This window comes from Triticum aestivum, chromosome 6B (genome assembly GCF_018294505.1).
Source record: "Triticum aestivum cultivar Chinese Spring chromosome 6B, IWGSC CS RefSeq v2.1, whole genome shotgun sequence".
Classification (NCBI taxonomy): Eukaryota; Viridiplantae; Streptophyta; class Magnoliopsida; order Poales; family Poaceae; genus Triticum; species Triticum aestivum.
In genome coordinates, this window is record NC_057810.1 from 624664169 (window position 1) to 624681428 (window position 17260).

At 48.8% G+C, this 17260-nt stretch overlaps 1 protein-coding gene across 2 annotated transcripts; it reads left to right on the top strand.

Annotated features, from left to right (window-relative positions):
* Positions 1-3356: 3356 nt before the first annotated feature.
* Positions 3357-16951, top strand: LOC123138364 (galactoside 2-alpha-L-fucosyltransferase). 2 transcript variants are annotated; one of them, XM_044558330.1, is made up of 2 exons: positions 3357-3817; positions 15276-16951. In XM_044558330.1, exons 1-2 carry the CDS (start codon positions 3514-3516, stop codon positions 16763-16765), a joined length of 1794 nt encoding a protein of 597 aa, XP_044414265.1. In that variant the 5' UTR covers positions 3357-3513; the 3' UTR covers positions 16766-16951. The 2 variants fall into 2 exon arrangements, with proteins under 2 accessions (XP_044414265.1, XP_044414266.1); XM_044558331.1 differs by lacking the exon at positions 3357-3817 and adding an exon at positions 13514-13937.
* The last annotated feature ends 309 nt before the right edge of the window (positions 16952-17260 follow it).

Genomic DNA, 17260 nt, shown 5'->3' on the forward strand with positions numbered 1-17260 from the left:
ATCTTAATTTAGAAACAGAGGTAGTATATACACGATCCAAGCTGCACTTAATACTACTGCTTGTAAGAGACACCCGCTTTTCACTCATAAACTTCTTCTCTCCTATTCACTTTGAAAATAATAATTTAATTACAATAGCCTCGCAAGTGAAAGAGTATACACCATGCAGGCAAATACTTGGAAAATATGTACCTTCTGTCCTCGTAGTGATATGAGTTGTTGTGGTCTGGCTAATATTGGGTTGTGTAATATCACTATTTCTACCATGATTTTGTCTCCCCCATCTGTACTCATGAGTTATCTGAATATATGCATTTCCCTATTCTGGAGCCACCTCCAATATCTTAACCGATAACAATAATGTTTTATCTAGGATGCATTTGTTGGTACAATGCCTCTATGTTGTGTGGGCTGTTGAGTTCTGATAATAGATGTCTTCCTTGATGAAAGTACTCCAGTCTAGTCGGCTCGGATCAGTGGTTTTTGAGTGGAAGTGCTTGTTTCTAAGCAATTCATGCCAAAATCATCCGCACTAAGTACTTTGTACAATGATTTATCAAACAAACACCTATTTTTGATATCAATGTGTTTTACCACAAAGACCAAGGTCACCATGGTCTTTTTGCTTGCAAATCAGACCCCGCCTTGTCAAAGAGAAAATCTAGTAAACGCAACGTGCATGCAGCCCAAACTTCGGCTGGTGGACTCCATCCGGTCCTTTTTAGTTCGCATATACTAAGATTTGTTTGAAGTCAAACCTCATAAACTTTGATCAAGTTTATAGACAAAAATACCAACGTTCAGAATGTGAAATCAAGACTTTAGTTTTCATATTTTATAAATTTAGCATTGTAAATGTTAATATTTTTTCATATAAATATGGTCAAACTTTATGAAGTTTGACTTCAGACAGTTCTTATATACAGAGTAAAAAGGACCTGACGAAGTACAATCAAGTCAGCTAGTGTATAATCAAGGTCGATGGAGGGCACCAAGAGAAAGTATAATAAAATAAGATAATAAAAATATGTTTGCAAAGGTCAGCACTAAGACTTCGAGCACTGCGCAAGGGAAAGTTACTTCATTTAGTTTTTTTTTCCTCCTTCCGTAATACTGCAACAAATTTCTTCTACCATGACAGAGATAGGCCTTTCACTCGATCACAAAGAAAAAGAAAAGACAGATATAGACTGTCGTCCCCATTCACCAGATCATCCTCGGTCCGCTGGAGTGCACCTTGGCTTGAGATTTGTTACGTACGTCGAAATCGACGGACTGACTTGATCAACGATGACGGACCTCACAAACCTGCTCGATCGTACGAAAACTCACGACCCGCATCGTTTCTGTACTTGGCTCGTGGGAGAACCCTAGCCGCCGCTCCTGCCTTCCCCTCCTCCTTGCAGACGGATTTCAGGCCGGCGAACGCGAGCTCTCCTCACCGGTGCCGTGGCCTGCTTGGCGCGCCCGGCCGGCTGCTGTCCGTGGAGGCGCACCACCGCGCAACAGCGCGCCAAGCGATCCCTATTAGCCGGACTGTTGAAGCCGCCCAGTCCGCTCGGGCGCTCCGGTGCCGTGGCCTGCCTCTGCCCGCCCGGCCTGCTGCTGTCCGCACATGCGCGCACCACCGGCCAGCAGCGCGCCGAGCCTCCCCTCTTAGTCGGACTGCTGGAGTCGCCCAGTCCGCTCAGGCACGCTGCTGCTGAGCCCATTGTCTTCTTCCGACAGACGTACCTCATACCCTGATACCCCAATCCCCCATGGTTGCTCACTTGCCGTGAATATCTGATTTAGATAAATTTACATCGAATTTGACAAGATTTTCGGCACAAATCTGAATTTGTCTACACCCGGAAGCTCCTCCTGTCCTTCACGCTACTTTGATTCAGTAGAGTCTGGAGACTGCAGGCATGCGGCAACCCCGGTTTCAGTTTGTCCAGAGACAGGAGTTAGGCAGTACACCAGCACGTAATATGTTCAATTATTACCCATACCATATAGAAATACATATAGGCAGTAGTCACTAGAGTATTTTTTATTGCAGAATTATTGAAGAATTTTTATTGTACAGCAACACAACTACAACTTCTCAAGGTTTTTAGTATGCTTGTACTTCCACATTGATCTATTTCTATATGGTATTGACAACCATGACACCATGTGGTGAGAAACTGGTTGTTTGGGCATCTTCATGTATTTCATGATTCCATCTTTCAGGTGCACGTCAACAGCGGTGCGTACAGCCGGTGGACACTTGGGTCCTTCGTCAACAGTGAATCCCATAACAATCTTGAAACATGATGGAACCATATCCAGGTAAAAAAAAAGTAGGTGTTTTGTGAATTTTTCATGTGTTTATTGTACCTCAATTTTTCTTAATTGCTCGTTGGTGTATAGTGATGCACTATCAAGTAAGTTATCTGGCCCGCACAAAGGCCCGTCAAGCTTGCAAAGGAAGTTTCACCGCTGAAACTGCATATTTTTTTCTACCATATATACACTCAAATGTTTTGCATTTTCCTTGGGATTTCGGTGGATTTGAACATAACATTTGTTTGAATTGAATCGTGCTGCATAAGAGGTAGGAGAAAATTAGTGGGCGGCTTCAGACCCTTGGCTAGTGGTTGATGTCTTGATGATTCGTCGCTGCAGGATGTTTTGAAACGACCATTGGTCGTTACTCATTAGGTGTTGTCTCCATTGTTATTTTACTGTATGATAAAATACTTGGTCATTAGGTGTCACAGTTCTTAATTGACTGTTTGGAAGTAACCGAGATACTAAAATTATCATCAAGCGTAGTTTCCATTCTTTATTAGTCTGAAATGTGAATGTAGTAGCTTTTTTGGAAGGAAAATGAACCTTTTCTATAAAACAATTCATTTTAAATATTTTTCACTACTACTATCAGATTATCCTTTTATATACAGTGAATTTTCGCATATCATTAGAACATTAGGCAGTACGTGCGTTGCACATGCACGTTTACTATACCTCTTCAGTTATATTCTGCAACTCCTTCGGACCTCACATGAACGGACTCATGGATTACAGTGCAAATCCACTCATGACAGCAAAAGAAAGTTTTAGTAATGCCAAGTTGCCAACGACGAAACTGATGTACACACGACACGGTATGGCCGATCTGCAGCCGACACAGACTCTACGTCGTGAGACTGATGTGCATCTAATATAATTTACAAACGGTCTGATGGGCATGGTCGTCCGAGTATATCGTGTGAAAAGCGTCGGCTGAATAGCAGTGCTCGGTTGCCAAACCCACTGCCACCACGTTGCAAGCTCCGTCTTCAGCCCATCACGTCCAAACCCACGACGATAACGAGCGCGCCCCTATTCTCTCGCAAGTTGCAGCGCCCACCCGGCCGCGGCCCTTCCACAGCTTTGACCGCTCCACCCCGAACCCGAAGCAAAGCGCAAACAAGACGCTTCTTCTAGCCGGCCCGCTCTACACGGCGAGCACGGGGCGGAGAGGTAGCGTGGGGCAGCTCGATCATGGAGAAACAACCGAGCAGCTGGCGGGGGAGCAACGGCGGCCACGAGGAGAGGCTGCCCCTGCGCGGCGGCGGCGGAGGCCTGGAGACGGAGGCAAGGGCGCCGCACCCCCACGCCCACGCCGCGGATCAGCAGGAGGCGGGGCGGGGCAGGCACCGGCGCAAGTGCCTGCGCGCCGCGCTGCTGCTCTGCCTGCTCACGCTCCCGGCCTGCGTCCTCGTCGTCGGGAACCTGCGGGCCGAATCCTCGCCGCGGATGCTCTTCGACGTCGACGACCTCCCAAAGTACGACGACGACGACCAAGGTACTACTCGAACTCCTCCACTTAGAATTCATACTCGACCGTAGAAGCTGATCGATGCTGTCCGGATGGATCATCGTAGAACTTGCACCACTTACTACGAGTAGCTGCTATGGCCATCGTCACGGATAGAAAGGTTCTCAGCTAGTAGTAGACGCAGGGAATGGTTTTTTCTTTAGAAAAAGAGGTCCAGGAAATGATGGGGAAGTTCATGGAGGGAATCGTAGGGGCACAAGATACCAGACGATAACATGGTTGCAAAGCAGATTCCCGTTGTCTTAGCGTTGCTTATTTTACTCGGGGCGGCCACGTCTAAGTCCCAATCTCAAGTTGGTCGCATGGCCTCCGTCATAGGCCACTTATAAAATTCTCTCGTCTTGCTGGCCTGCTAACGATAAACTTAATTAGACGCGAGGGCATAGCAGAGGTGATCTAGCCAAAGGCCAGTTAAAATCGGTTGAGATCCGAGCCATGCGCCATTTTCTTTTCTGAGCCTGGTAGATTGAGAATTTTGGGTGGACGGCGGACGACGACGGGCTTTCGTTGCAAAAAGAGAGTAAAAGACAGCACCGCGTGACCGCTCAAAGAGTCTCTACGCATCTTTGAACGTGGACCATAAAACCAGTATCCGGTGCACACGGCAGGAGGCCATTCAACGGTGTACCACAAACGTCCTGACACGTTTTAAACGGAATTTAAGCAAACCGTTTTCCTGTAAACAGGATGGCGTCCGTGTTCCAACTTCTTGTGGTTCCCCGTCTCCGGCATCTTCGCTGTCCGTGAATTCCGGGAAATGAAGCTCCGAGTCATCGACAAGAAGAATAAAACATACTAGGACGCACAGGTCTTCGTCTTCCATGTCATACTCTTACTCATCGGAGTCCGCGGCCTAGACGTCTCTGGTTGAGGTGAGGTACACGATAAATGTGGATGTGTCGGCCTTGTAGTTGTTGCGGCCTAGCGCGAACCGCACGGGCGACATTAACGACCAAGAGCTATCGAAGTTCTTGTCGGTGATCGCCTGCGCTGCCAGCTACGTGGGCCAGCCCGGGCAGGAGTGTCGGCTCGTTGTCGGACGCCTCCTCCATCGCCGGGTCGTCGTCACTCACCTATGGCAAGCTCGCTGGCAAGCCGACTTCTATCCGTCGTGCACGACGGGCCAGCCAGCCAGTCAGCTCATGTTTATACTCCGTCGAGACGCTCTCCCACATCACTCTTGAGCTCGCAGTCATGGCGGTGGTGATGCATGGAGGAATGGAAGCGGGCGCAGTGTGGTGCGGATTGTGTCCGGCGTGGCCACATACAAATAACAGGCACCAGTTAGGCCACACGGTGGGTTGTTTCAATGTGGGCGCCAGAGTGATTTGACAAAAAAAGGGTCTCCCCTGCTTTAGATTATAAAGCAATCCAACCGATACAAACGACTTGCACAAACAAGTCCAAAGGAAAAAGAGAGAAAGAAAAAAGAAACAAATGCCGACGCCGGCAACTCAACGAAGCAAAGAGGGCCGAAACCCGCTGCACCCTCTAGAGAAGTACCACCGCCCACCAAGCACTCCGAAGTCTCGCGTACTAAGCAACATCTTCATCAAGAAATGTGACGACGACGCTGCTGCCGCCCAGGCAAGTCTAGGGTTTCCCCGGTACGCGGCTGGCAGTGGGGAAGGGGTATCACCGACCCCTCTCAGGAGGGTTCGGCAACGCCCACGGGCGCAGCCGCGCCGGAGGCGAACGAGCCGCCAAAGATATCTCCCGCCCCGAAACCACCACCGCCACCCTAGACAATCAGAAGCGCACCGCCCCACATGCCGCCCACCAGCCTATGCTACCACGAATACCGCACCATCTTCACCGTCTTACTGAGGCCACCAACACGAGACCTGGAGGTAGGACGAGAAGACACCTGGCTCGGTGGCAACCGTAACGCAATCGACATGAGGAAACAACCTCAACCGCTGCGCGGAGCCGACCGAACGTAGCTACAGGGACCTGCCAGGCCACCATTGGCCCGACAGGACCCCAATGGGTCCGGACAGTCCCTGCAGCCACATTGCAGCACGCCGGCCGCCGGAGCCGTCACCACCGCAGCCACAACCGCCTCGCCTCACCATCAGGGAGCCACATCGTTGCGCCCCAGACCGCAGGCCCACCCCAGCCCAGATGGGGCCCGAAAGGGCCCAGATCTGGGCCGAGCGGGCGCCGCCGGCTAACCGCCCACCGCGTCGCCCCACAGCCAACGACCACGTCGCTGCGTCGAGGGCACCCGAGGCCCATGGAACTCCGCCACCGGGCCCCACTGCCACCAGCCAAATAGCACCACCGCCGGGTAGGAGGGAGCCCCGAACCCACTCCAAGCGCGCGGGAAAGGGACGTCCGCCAGCGCCGGCGCCACCCGGGCTCGTCGGAGGCCGCTGCCGACGGCAACGAAGGGAGATGGAGGAGGAGGGGGATCGAGACGGGGAGGAGAGCAGGGGGCGCTCCGCCGCCTCGGGGGGCGACGGGAGCGTCGGTGGAGGGGGAGGAGGAGGGGGGAGAGGGAGGTGGGCCGGGGGGCGCGTGACGGCGGCCGGCGCCGGCGGGAGGGAGCGAGGGTGGCCGACGGTGGCGGGGGGAGCAGGGGAGGAACCCTAGCTCGGGGTTGCCCGCTCTCCTCACGGAGAGATCCGTCTATCGTCAGGCTGACATTATGCGCCAGAGTGGTTTATCCTTCGCTGTGCATGTTTAATTCTGATAGGCGGACGAGCAAGAATCTGGTTGGAATGTGGTAGATAATCGTCACGCCCCGTCCATCCTGCCCGATCACATCCATCCGGCATTGTACATGCATGGAGACCGGGACGCAGTGCTGGTGGCGTTCTCATTTGGCGCGCCACTTCAATGCAGGTTCCCGTGACCGGTCGCATACACTCTCGGCTGGCATGAATGCGGTGCGAGCAGTGAAAAGTGTAGTAACGTGGTAGAGGGTGCGGCTGCGGGAGATATTTTGGGTGGGACCGGGATGTCGGACGTGTGGTTTGCATCCAATTTACGGGATTTTAATCAAGTGGACGCGTCCACAGACTGATGAGGTACTGCGTTGGATGGCAAAGTGCGTTCCGCTAGCTTGGTCCACACATTTGCTGATATTTTAAGGGTTCGTGTTGGAGATGCCCTAAAATCTCAAAACTCCGGTTGTCTGAACATCAAAGTTCATCTAGGGAATCTAGGAGCAAAAGAGACTAGACGAACATAGTTAGGGCAACTCCAACTCTGATTAATAAATGGACATCATTAAATGTCTGCTGAAATGTTCCGCGCACAGGGTGTCGACCATCCAACCATAGTCATCAAGACCATAAGGATCAAGAGGAAAAAAAGGTGAGTGGACACATGAGTTATGGGGAGATGTGCAACTAACAGTGGGCTAGATGGACGCGTGGATCCCGGAAAATGCCAATGGAGGCCGAGCATCAGGCAGGCCACTATCTCGGCCATCCCACTACCACGGGGATCCGTGCTGCCAGAGTATTTGCCCTGTATTCGGTTTATTTTTGTGCTGTATTGAGCCAGGGAGGTCCCACCCACGTGCAAAGGCATCTAGGCTTCGAGTGTGTCCCTGACATGTACGCACGACATGGCGAGCACAGACCTGTACGTTCTGCTGCATGCGCAGTCCGCGGGGAACCTATACGTTGCATGCATACCGTGGAGCATTGGTGGCCAGCGGACACCACCAGTTCTTCAAGCGCGGACGTGGAGTATTATTGGCCATCCTTCATTAAGCTAGGTTAGACTGCTTCATGTTAATGTGATCTCGCCAGCTGCACTAACAAAACGCACTAAGGTTAAGATTGTTTTGTGTTTAAAAACTAGTATTGCGACTAATCTGGGAATCGATTTTAACTGTCTGGCACGCTAGTAAATCGACACAGCTTACATGAGCTCGTTAATGAAGCATTTGATAGAGCAGACAGTTTTTAAACACGCGTTTAGTTTTGACTTATCCCGCCACAACGGCAGGGTCATGTCCATCGTACGTTTGGCATTAGCGAGCTCACTTTACACGGGCGCACGCGCAGTCCGGTTCACTTCATCCCGTCTTGTCACATCTGCCAATTTACTATGCCCTCACATCGTCACAGACATGCGCGCAGCTATGGGATGAATTCGTATCAGAAGTTAGAAGCACACGTGGTCGAACTCGGACCGGTAGGCTCCAGGTTGATAATTACTAGCAACGCAATTAACATGTCTAGACAGTGATCTAAGCAATCTTGTATTTTACGAAGGGAGTACTCATGTTTTGACGGTTTCATGAACACATTATCATTTCAGAAATTACAATCATTTTAATGAACATATTTTTTTGACGTCAATGCTTCATCATTACCACTGACTTATTTTTGTTGTCACTGATGTATGTCAGTACAGCTAAAGTGTACTACAAATATGACATGCCCATTCAAACTTAAACAAAACTGACAGGAGCAAAATCAACCAAAGATAATACTCATGCTTATTTTTCTTTTTGTGTGTCTAATATAACAGGTACTTCTGTTTGCTTGAGGTCTGTTCCTCAAGAAATTACTACTAAGGTTAAAAACCCATTATTACTAAGCTTGAACTTTTGTTTTGTCCTTTTTACACACTAGAAAATTGGAACAGGTTAGGATACAAGAAGTTTTAATATAGATTAATCATTCCATGTAGGCATGGTTGTGCATAATGGTCGTTTTGCATTATCGACTTCACTTTTACGAAGACGCCCACTCCTGTGCAACAGCATTGCACCGTGCACTGTGCTTCCAGTGCAGGCTCGGGAACAGCTGTGTGCAATGGGCCGCATACAATACTATAGGCCACTAGGCGTATCACGGACCGTATTCCCCCCAATAGGCCTGCCACGGCGCTGGCACGAACTGATGGATTCCGAATCCCAAATCCCAACCAGACGGACCAGATAGCGGCCTGCCTGTAGCCCGGCCTCCAAAAGCCCTCACTCGCGTGGATCCTCCCTTCTTTCAGTTTGGTGCTGGTTTGAGAAAAATAGAATGTCGAAACCACTTAGCCCACTATCCGCGAATATTTGAGGAGTGTTGGATGACTAAGAATGCTCGAATAGTTGGTCCGAACATTTGTGACAGGTTTGATGATCGGGCTGGAGTTTCCCTTACAAGGTATATTCTCTTTCCTCTTGCTCACTATTTTACTCGGAGCGGCCATGTCTAAATATCATTATGAAGTTTATCACACGGTTGCATCTCCTCCAGCCTCTATGGCTTGCCGGTGTCCTGAGGGCATCGGCCCCAGCGGTCCGAATCAACGTCTCCTCCAGATCATGGCTCGTCAGCGTCGTCGTGTCCCCTTATCAACCCCCTTCGCCCCGCCGCCTCCCCAACCCCAGTCACCTCGCTGCCCTGTCCCTCGTCATGTCCAAGGTTCATGTTCGACGTAGCTCCCCTTATGGCGGTGGTGGTTTTTCAACCAACATTTGACTTCCAACTTCCAGTTTCTAGTCCGGTGGCTTTAGATTGCTCAGACACATGCCATAGAGAAATCTCTACTCGGCTTGCCAGTTCTGGAAGCATCGTCGCTGGCGAGTGTAGTCCCCTCCTTGGAGCATTGTCATGGCATCTCTCTGCGCCCTTCTTCGAGAACCACGGGAAGCCCTACCCTGGGGTCTGATTCTTCGAATCAGATGGCGATGGTGTCACGACCTCGTTTTTCTTCCTGAAGGCATCGTCTTGCGTGCTAGTGATGTCCCCGGTGCTGGACTTGTGGTTGTCAAACTTCATGTTGGTTTGGACTGCCTCTCTAGTTAGTGGGTTTAGCTATGGTGTTTACTTGTTCGGGCCAAGCACCCCTTGTCTCTCTGCTTTGGGCACCGGTTTCTTGACAACTTGCGTTTGTGCATGTGTTTTACCCTCGCTTGTACTCATTCTCTTTTCCTTCTATTAATATCAATAAATAGATATGCAAAGCTTTATGTGTTAGAAAAAAACTTGTGTATATTTCTTTGGAGGTAAGTAACGATAAACCTCGTTTGCACAACCGACCAACTAGCTAAAGGCCAGTCAATCCCGGTTGAGTTGCACACAGAAGATCCGAGCATTAATTGCCGACCATGCGGCAATTTTTTTTCCTTTTCCAAGCATTCGCCAGCAGCACCGGCCCATGCCACTGCCACATACCCGTATGGGGTGGGCCAGAATGAAGCTTTTGGCTGGCCGATGGACCAAATAAAAAGATACGGTACTCGTGTTGATACCCAAGGTACAAAATCCCACTCTACTTACCCAGTTTAGGCCTATCAGCCTTTGCAATGTGATTTATAAAATAGCTTCTAAAGTGGTGTCGAATAGATTGAAGTTGATATTGCCAGATATTATCTCAAAGGAGCAATCAGCCTTTGTTCCCGGGAGGTTGATCACGGATAATATTATTTGTGCGTATGAATGTTTGCACTTCATGAAGAGAAACAGATCCAAGACAAACAGCTTTTGTGCACTTAAGCTTGATATGATGAAGGCATATGACAGACTAGAGTGGCCTTATCTAAAGGCAATTATGGTTAAGCCTGGCTTTGCACCAGATTGGATCCATACAGTTATGAGTATGATCACTTCTGCTTCATTCTCGGTCTTGTTTAATGGAGAAAGATTAGAGAGCTTCTCACCTTCCAGGGGTATCAGGCAGGGAGATCCTATTTCCCCTTACTTATTCTTGATTGCAGCGGAGGGCCTTTCGTGCCTTTTAAAACACAGTTCTCAGTCATTAGTGCTCGGTGGCATAAAGGTGGCGCCCACGGCTCCGGTAGTGAACCACCTTTTGTTTGCAGATGACAGCCTGCTGCTTTTCAAGTCTAGTGTCCAGGGGGCAAATGAGGTTTCAAACCTACTTGATGCATATTGCTTGGCTTCGGGCCAAAGGGTAAACTATGATAAATCGTCCATATTTTTCAGTAAGGGATGCCCGGAGACCCTTAGGGTGGAGATAAAGAATATACTTAATGTGCAGAATGAGTCTTTGAGTGAAAAGTATTTGGGTCTGCCGACCGATGTTGGACAGTCCAAAAATGGCACCTTCAAATATTTACGAGACAAAGTTTGGGAAAGGATAAAGGGATGGATGGAGAAACTTTTATCAGTGGCAGGAAAGGAGGTTCTCATAAAATCTGTGGCTCAAGCTTTACCAGTTTTTTCGATGTCTTGCTTCAGATTACCTCGAGGCCTTTGTGGAAGCGTTACGTCACTCATTCGTCAATTTTGGTGGGGGAGCAAGAGAGGCAAGAGGAAACCATGTTGGGTAGCTTGGGATTTGATGACCCGACCGAAAAGTTTGGGAGGACTTGGCTTTCGGGATATAGAAATCTTCAACTTGGCACTTTTGTCTTGGCAAATTTGGAGATTATTGAATGATCCCTCCTCTCTTAGTGCACAAATCCTTAAAGCATCATATTTTCCACAATGTACAGTCCTTGAAGCTCAACTAGGTCCACATCCTTCTCAGGTGTGGCGATCTATACTTGATGGGAGAGATATTATCACCCAAGGAGCTATCCGGCGTATTGGTGATGGAACTACCACGAACATATGGCAACATAGTTGGATCCCAAGGGACAGAATGATGAAGCCGGTGGCCTCCTTAGTTGCTGACCCACCGCAACTGGTTTCTGATCTGATCGACCACACTAGAGCTGCGTGGTGAGAGGACTTGCTTAGACAGGTGTTCATACCCATTGATGTGGAGGCGATCTTGCAAATACCGCTCTGTACACGGCGTGTGGACGATTTCTGGGCATGGAATGATGATCCAAGGGGGCATTTTTCTGTACGGTCAGCTTATAAGATGATTGTCAAGATCAAGATTGGGCGCGAGGCATGGCTGGAGGAAAGGGAGGATCCTTCCAACTCTGAACATGAGATGAGGGGGTGGAACTTGCTATGGAACATGTCAGTGCCACCGAAACTGCGCCTTTTCACTTGGCGATTGGCGCAACACTCACTCCCTACGGGAGATGTCCTAAACCATCGTCATATGGCCACTACGAGTGCTTGCTCCCTATGCGGAGGGCAGGATAGCTGGCGGCATTCTTTGCTGGAGTGTAATGTGTCTAGGTGTGTGTGGGCACTTTCAGAAGCCGAGATGGTCGAGCACATGTGGGCAACCTCAGAACCTGACGCACGGCTGTGGCTCTTTGCCATGAATGACTCTCTTCCACCGGAGCAATTTCAGTTGATGATTGTTACTTTATGGGCGATTTGGAGTGCAAGACGGAAAGCTATACATGAGGATATATACCAGACTCCGTTTGCCACTGACAACTTCATCAAAGCTTACTTATCAGACATAGAGTTTTTGAAGAAGAAGAAGGAGGAAGCACATGGGATAGCAGTACCACGACCCCGTACGTGGATTCCACCACCAACAGATTACTACAAACTCAATGTGGACGCGGCCGTGTCACGCCCAGGTACGTTTGGCGCAGTTGGTGTGGTTTGCAGGGATGAGAGAGGTTTGTTCATGGGAGCGTCAGCTCTCGTTTTCAGAGGACTGCATAACCCCCAAGTGCTAGAAGCACTAGCTGTTCGGGAGGCATTAGCACTTTCAGAAGATCTCTATATCAACCATTTACTTGTTGCCTCCGATTGCAAGGTGGTGGTAGATGCAATCAGACAGGGAAGCTCAGCAGAATTTGGAGCCATTGTCGAGGAAATCAAGACTAGAGCAACTACCTTTATTTCATGTTCGTTTACTCATGAGTATAGGACCTCCAATACGGAGGCCCATAATCTCGCAAAGCATGCATTATCTTTAGGGTTTGGCCGACACACTTGGCTAGGACAACCCGGCGATCTTCTTTTTGTACCTATGAACATTATGATTCAGTAATAAAGCTTTGTGAGATTCTTAAAAAAAAAATAAAAAGACCCCAATAAATCCTTAACATTCGGATTTTAAGCATGTCCCCGGGACCTTTTTTGATGATAACTTTAGTTGATGCGAGGTTGTAATTTTAGTGGTTAAAACATGACAACTTTGTTTCAATTTGTTTTTTTGCCAGAAAAGTACCATGTTTGGCAACCTCGTGTAAACTATAGTTGCCATTTAGAATCCAAATGTTCGGGAACAAAAAACAACGGGCGTCCGGACAACGCTGCTGTGACGACCGCTCAGGTTCAAAACTTGACAAAGCCAGGCGTCCGGACACCGGAGTTACGCTTCACAGAGCAGTTGGCTGCTTTGCTTTACTGCCCTCTGCCCCGGGTGGTGGTTTGTGCTTGTTCTTTCTTGATTTAGATAAGAAGATTTGAGATCCCATTTTCGGCCTGTGGTGGGGGGCAATATCGTACTTTTTCCCACCAATAATCCTAGACATACAGGGCTTTACGGGGTTGTTACGGCGACGTAGTTTGTGATTCGTCAATAATCTCTCCGCCCCCCGATTTCAGGTGGGGGGCAATCCCTCGACTAATGGCATCTCTCCAAATCATCTCCTCCGTAATCTTTTGTAAAGAAAGCTCGTACGTGTAGCATTGCTGTTTTCCCACTCCTCGCCCTGCCCGACGGATCTCGCGGACAATCGGGCAAATAATGCCAGCTACGGAAAAATAACGTGGGCAGTGCGGTGCAGGCAAAACCGGGCAAGGGACAGAAATAGAAAAGGAACGAGATATTCAGACACTCTCCAAAGCGCTGGCCCTCACTGGTCCGGACGTGCAGCCTCACCCTCACTGGTCACTGCCCAGTAGCCAGCTGCTCCTGCAACCTGCTCCCACGCGGACGAAGCGACGGCCGGACACAGACCGGCTCGGCCTCCCTGTCCCCGAAATTAAAGCGGAGCACGGCCATGGGAGCACCGGCTCGCCGCTAGCCCATGCGGGCGGTTGGGGCTGGCCGCGGACAGCCGCTGGCTCTGCTAGCTAGCTCGTGGCCATGGGGAGGAGCGGCGAGGGGGCGCGGTGGCTGCGGGCGGGGGCGGGGGCGAAGGGGAAGCCGCCGCGCGGTGGCGCCGCGCAGCGCTTCGGGCTGTCGGTGTTCTTCCTGCTGATCCCGGCCGTGCTGCTCCTGCAGCGGCGGCAGGCCGGGCCGGCGCCGGGGTGGCTCTTCCGGGCCGATCTCTTCCTGCCGGAGGTGAACCCAGGTAACGTGTATGGTTCCCGCATCCCCCCCCTTGGCCCCTAGCGCGCGCGCGTGTTCGTGTCGTGGCCTTTCGTTTCGGGGCGAGATTAGTTTACCGTCTCTGTCTCTAGGCTGTAGAAATGTAACCACCCTCCTACATGTCGGCACCTCTCTATAGTTAGCTTCTGTGTTAATGGTGCTAAGCTGCTAGCTACTTTTGTTTGCATCAATGATGAATGCCACTAGAGAGTATCTTTTCATGCCACGCCGCTTTCTCAAGGAGATGACGAAGAATAAAGTAAGAGGAGGAATATGGTGCGGTTCAAGTTCTCGATACATATCTAATCAAACATTCACAAAAATATCCGTGGTCCTCACCTTGAGAGACAATTAGAGTTAGTTTTCGTCATAACAATCGGTGGTTACGATAGAATTAGTCATGTGCATGAATGTTGGAAGGGACATATCGAACCAATAAAGTATACTAGCTTGCCTTAGTATAATGTTATTTCCGTTGAAAAATTAATTGAAATGTTTAGTTTGGTATAAATAATGATACTCTTTTAAGACTACTAAAATGCTTTGATCTGTGAATTGTTTTGATCCAAATGTTAGAAGGTATATTCTTTTAAGAATAATATCTTTGGTGATTAAATATTTGTCATAAAAGGAATCAATACGTTGGGCATACAGTGTACCACTTTATATTTGTAGCATATGTTATGACAACACGTATAGGAAAGTTGAAGAAATTTGTACACATGACAACGCACTTTGATTCAAATGTTCAACTACGCATGTGAAACAATATGTTGTACGTGAACGTGACAACATAATATGTATATACGCTACCACTGAAGAAAACCGGGGGCAACTAGAGGTCCATGTCCAGTTAATTATTCTAGATTGTACCCAGTTAATACCTTCCCCACTGCATGAGGAAAAGAACAAGCAACCAGCCAACTTCCGTAATACTGATTCTTTAAAAAAATCTTGCGTCAAGTTGCTATGAATTGCATTCTTTTGTATTGTTCATTGAAAAGACACTTTTTCGGTCAGTCTTCTCTTGTATTTTGTTTGGGTACAACCCACTTTCTTATAATATTTATTCTGTTACTGGCTTACTCAAGAGATACAACGATGGGTGCTCCCTAATGTCAGTTTCCATGTCCCAATCCTTTCTAGGGATTTAAGTAATTCAAGTGATTGTTTCCGCTTTGAGAATAATGACAACAATGTAATTCAACTTATATTTACCATTTTTTTTGAACTATAATATGCAGCAGCAAACCAATACTATTATTTTGGTCCTCCTTGTATCATTCTCTTGCGCTGACTTAAAACATCTTATCTTTTTCAGATATAAGAGATGATATGCCTGATGATTTATCTCCATCGGCACAAATTGATTATGACAGACTTCTGGGTGGCCTTCTGATCGAGGGATTTGATGAAAGATCGTGTCGCAGCAGGTACCAGTTTGCACGTTATCACAGGAATGCAGCAAGAGTACCTTCTCCATACCTCATAGAAAGATTAAGGAGACAAGAAGCACTGCAGAAGAAGTGTGGTCCAGGCACCAAATCATACAACAATGCTGTAAAACAGCTCATGTCCACTCAGAGCATCAACGGCACATCGGATTGCAACTATCTCTTCCTGATAATCCATGCCGGGATGGGGAACCGGATGCTTGAGATCACTTCAGCGTTCCTTTACGCACTTTTGACAGGCAGGGTTTTGCTCGTGGACCGTTATAAGCAGATTGCCAACACTTTCTGTGAGCCTTTTCCTGGAACTTCATGGTTGATTCCTTCAGATTTCCCTCTGAGCTATAGTGAGTTCACCGAGCGTAGTCCAGAGAGCTATGGCAACATGTTGCAGGAAAATGTTATCCGTGGCAACACATATCGGTCTCTAGCCAGTGCTAGGCCTCCCTATGTGTACCTCCATCTTGACGGTGACTACGCTTTCCACGACAAGCTTTTCTACTGCGAAGACGATCAACAGTTCCTGCAAGGTGTGCCGTGGCTGATCATGCGGACCGACATGTACTTCGTGCCGTCACTGTTTCTTATCCCAAGTTTCCAGGATGAACTGAGCAAGCTGTTTCCTGAAAAGGACACCGTTTTCCATCACTTGGGCCGGTATCTTCTTCATCCAACAAATGATATCTGGTATTCGGCGACAACGTACTACAGGGCCTACCTTGCTAAAGCTGATAAAGTAGTGGGAATACAGATCAGGATATTTGAGAAGAAGGGCATCCTGCAAAGAAATGGGCCGTTTCCACATGTTTTAGAGCAGATCCTTTCCTGTGTCCAGGGTGAAAAGCTGCTGCCACAAATCGGCGTGACCGATGGAGCGGCCGCTGGGAATAACCGGACAATCGCCGTTCTCGCGACCTCTTTGAGCTCTTGGTACAGTGATCAGATCAGGGAAAGGTACAGCGAGCACCGGACCGTCGACGGCACCACAGTGAAAGTTTACCAGCCGAGCCACGAGGAGTACCAGAAGAAGAAGAACAGGAAGCACAACATGAAGGCGCTGGCGGAGATCTACCTGCTGAGCATGAGCGATGTGCTGATCACCAGCGGGTTCTCCACCTTCGGCTACGTCGCGCAGGGCCTCGCCGGGCTGACGCCGTGGATCATGTACAGGCCCGAGAACCACGTCGTGCCGGAGCCGCCGTGCGGCCGTGCCATGTCCATCGAGCCGTGCTTCCACCAGGCCCCCTACTTTGACTGCAAGGCGAAGAGGGACGCCGACCTGGGCAAGGTGGTGCCGTACGTGAGGCACTGCGAAGACGTCAGTTGGGGGCTCAAGATTGTAAATGAAACTCGGTTGTAGCTGTAAGTTTTCTTTTCTTTTCTTCACACGGTAACACAATTGTTTGCTAAAAAGATAGGGTAGGCTTCTCTTTAATTTACAGGAAAATATGTTCCACGAATGTATTTTTTTCCCTCTCATGCATTTGATCAGAACTGTAGATAGTTGATAAACAGATTCATCAATAGGAAAATACTATGATTACCATGTTTTCTGTCATTCTTACTTGGGGGGGGGGGGGGGGGGGCATTGTTTTGCACATGTTGGTGTTAGTTGAGATTCTGAGCAACGTTCAAATTTCAGTTTCTGCTTAGATTTCGCCGCCGCTCAGAAAACCACCACTTTGAAAGTTAGGCTAGCAGAAACACTTTAGCTATATGTCAGTCAGCTGAAAATTCTTTTTGGGTTAGACGATTTTGTGGCCGTCCGATTCTGCTTTGAGATGTGTGCTTTTTTTCCCTGTGTCATTTTGGTGGTGAGTTGGGCTGTGTGGAATCGATTGACCCCTATTTTGGG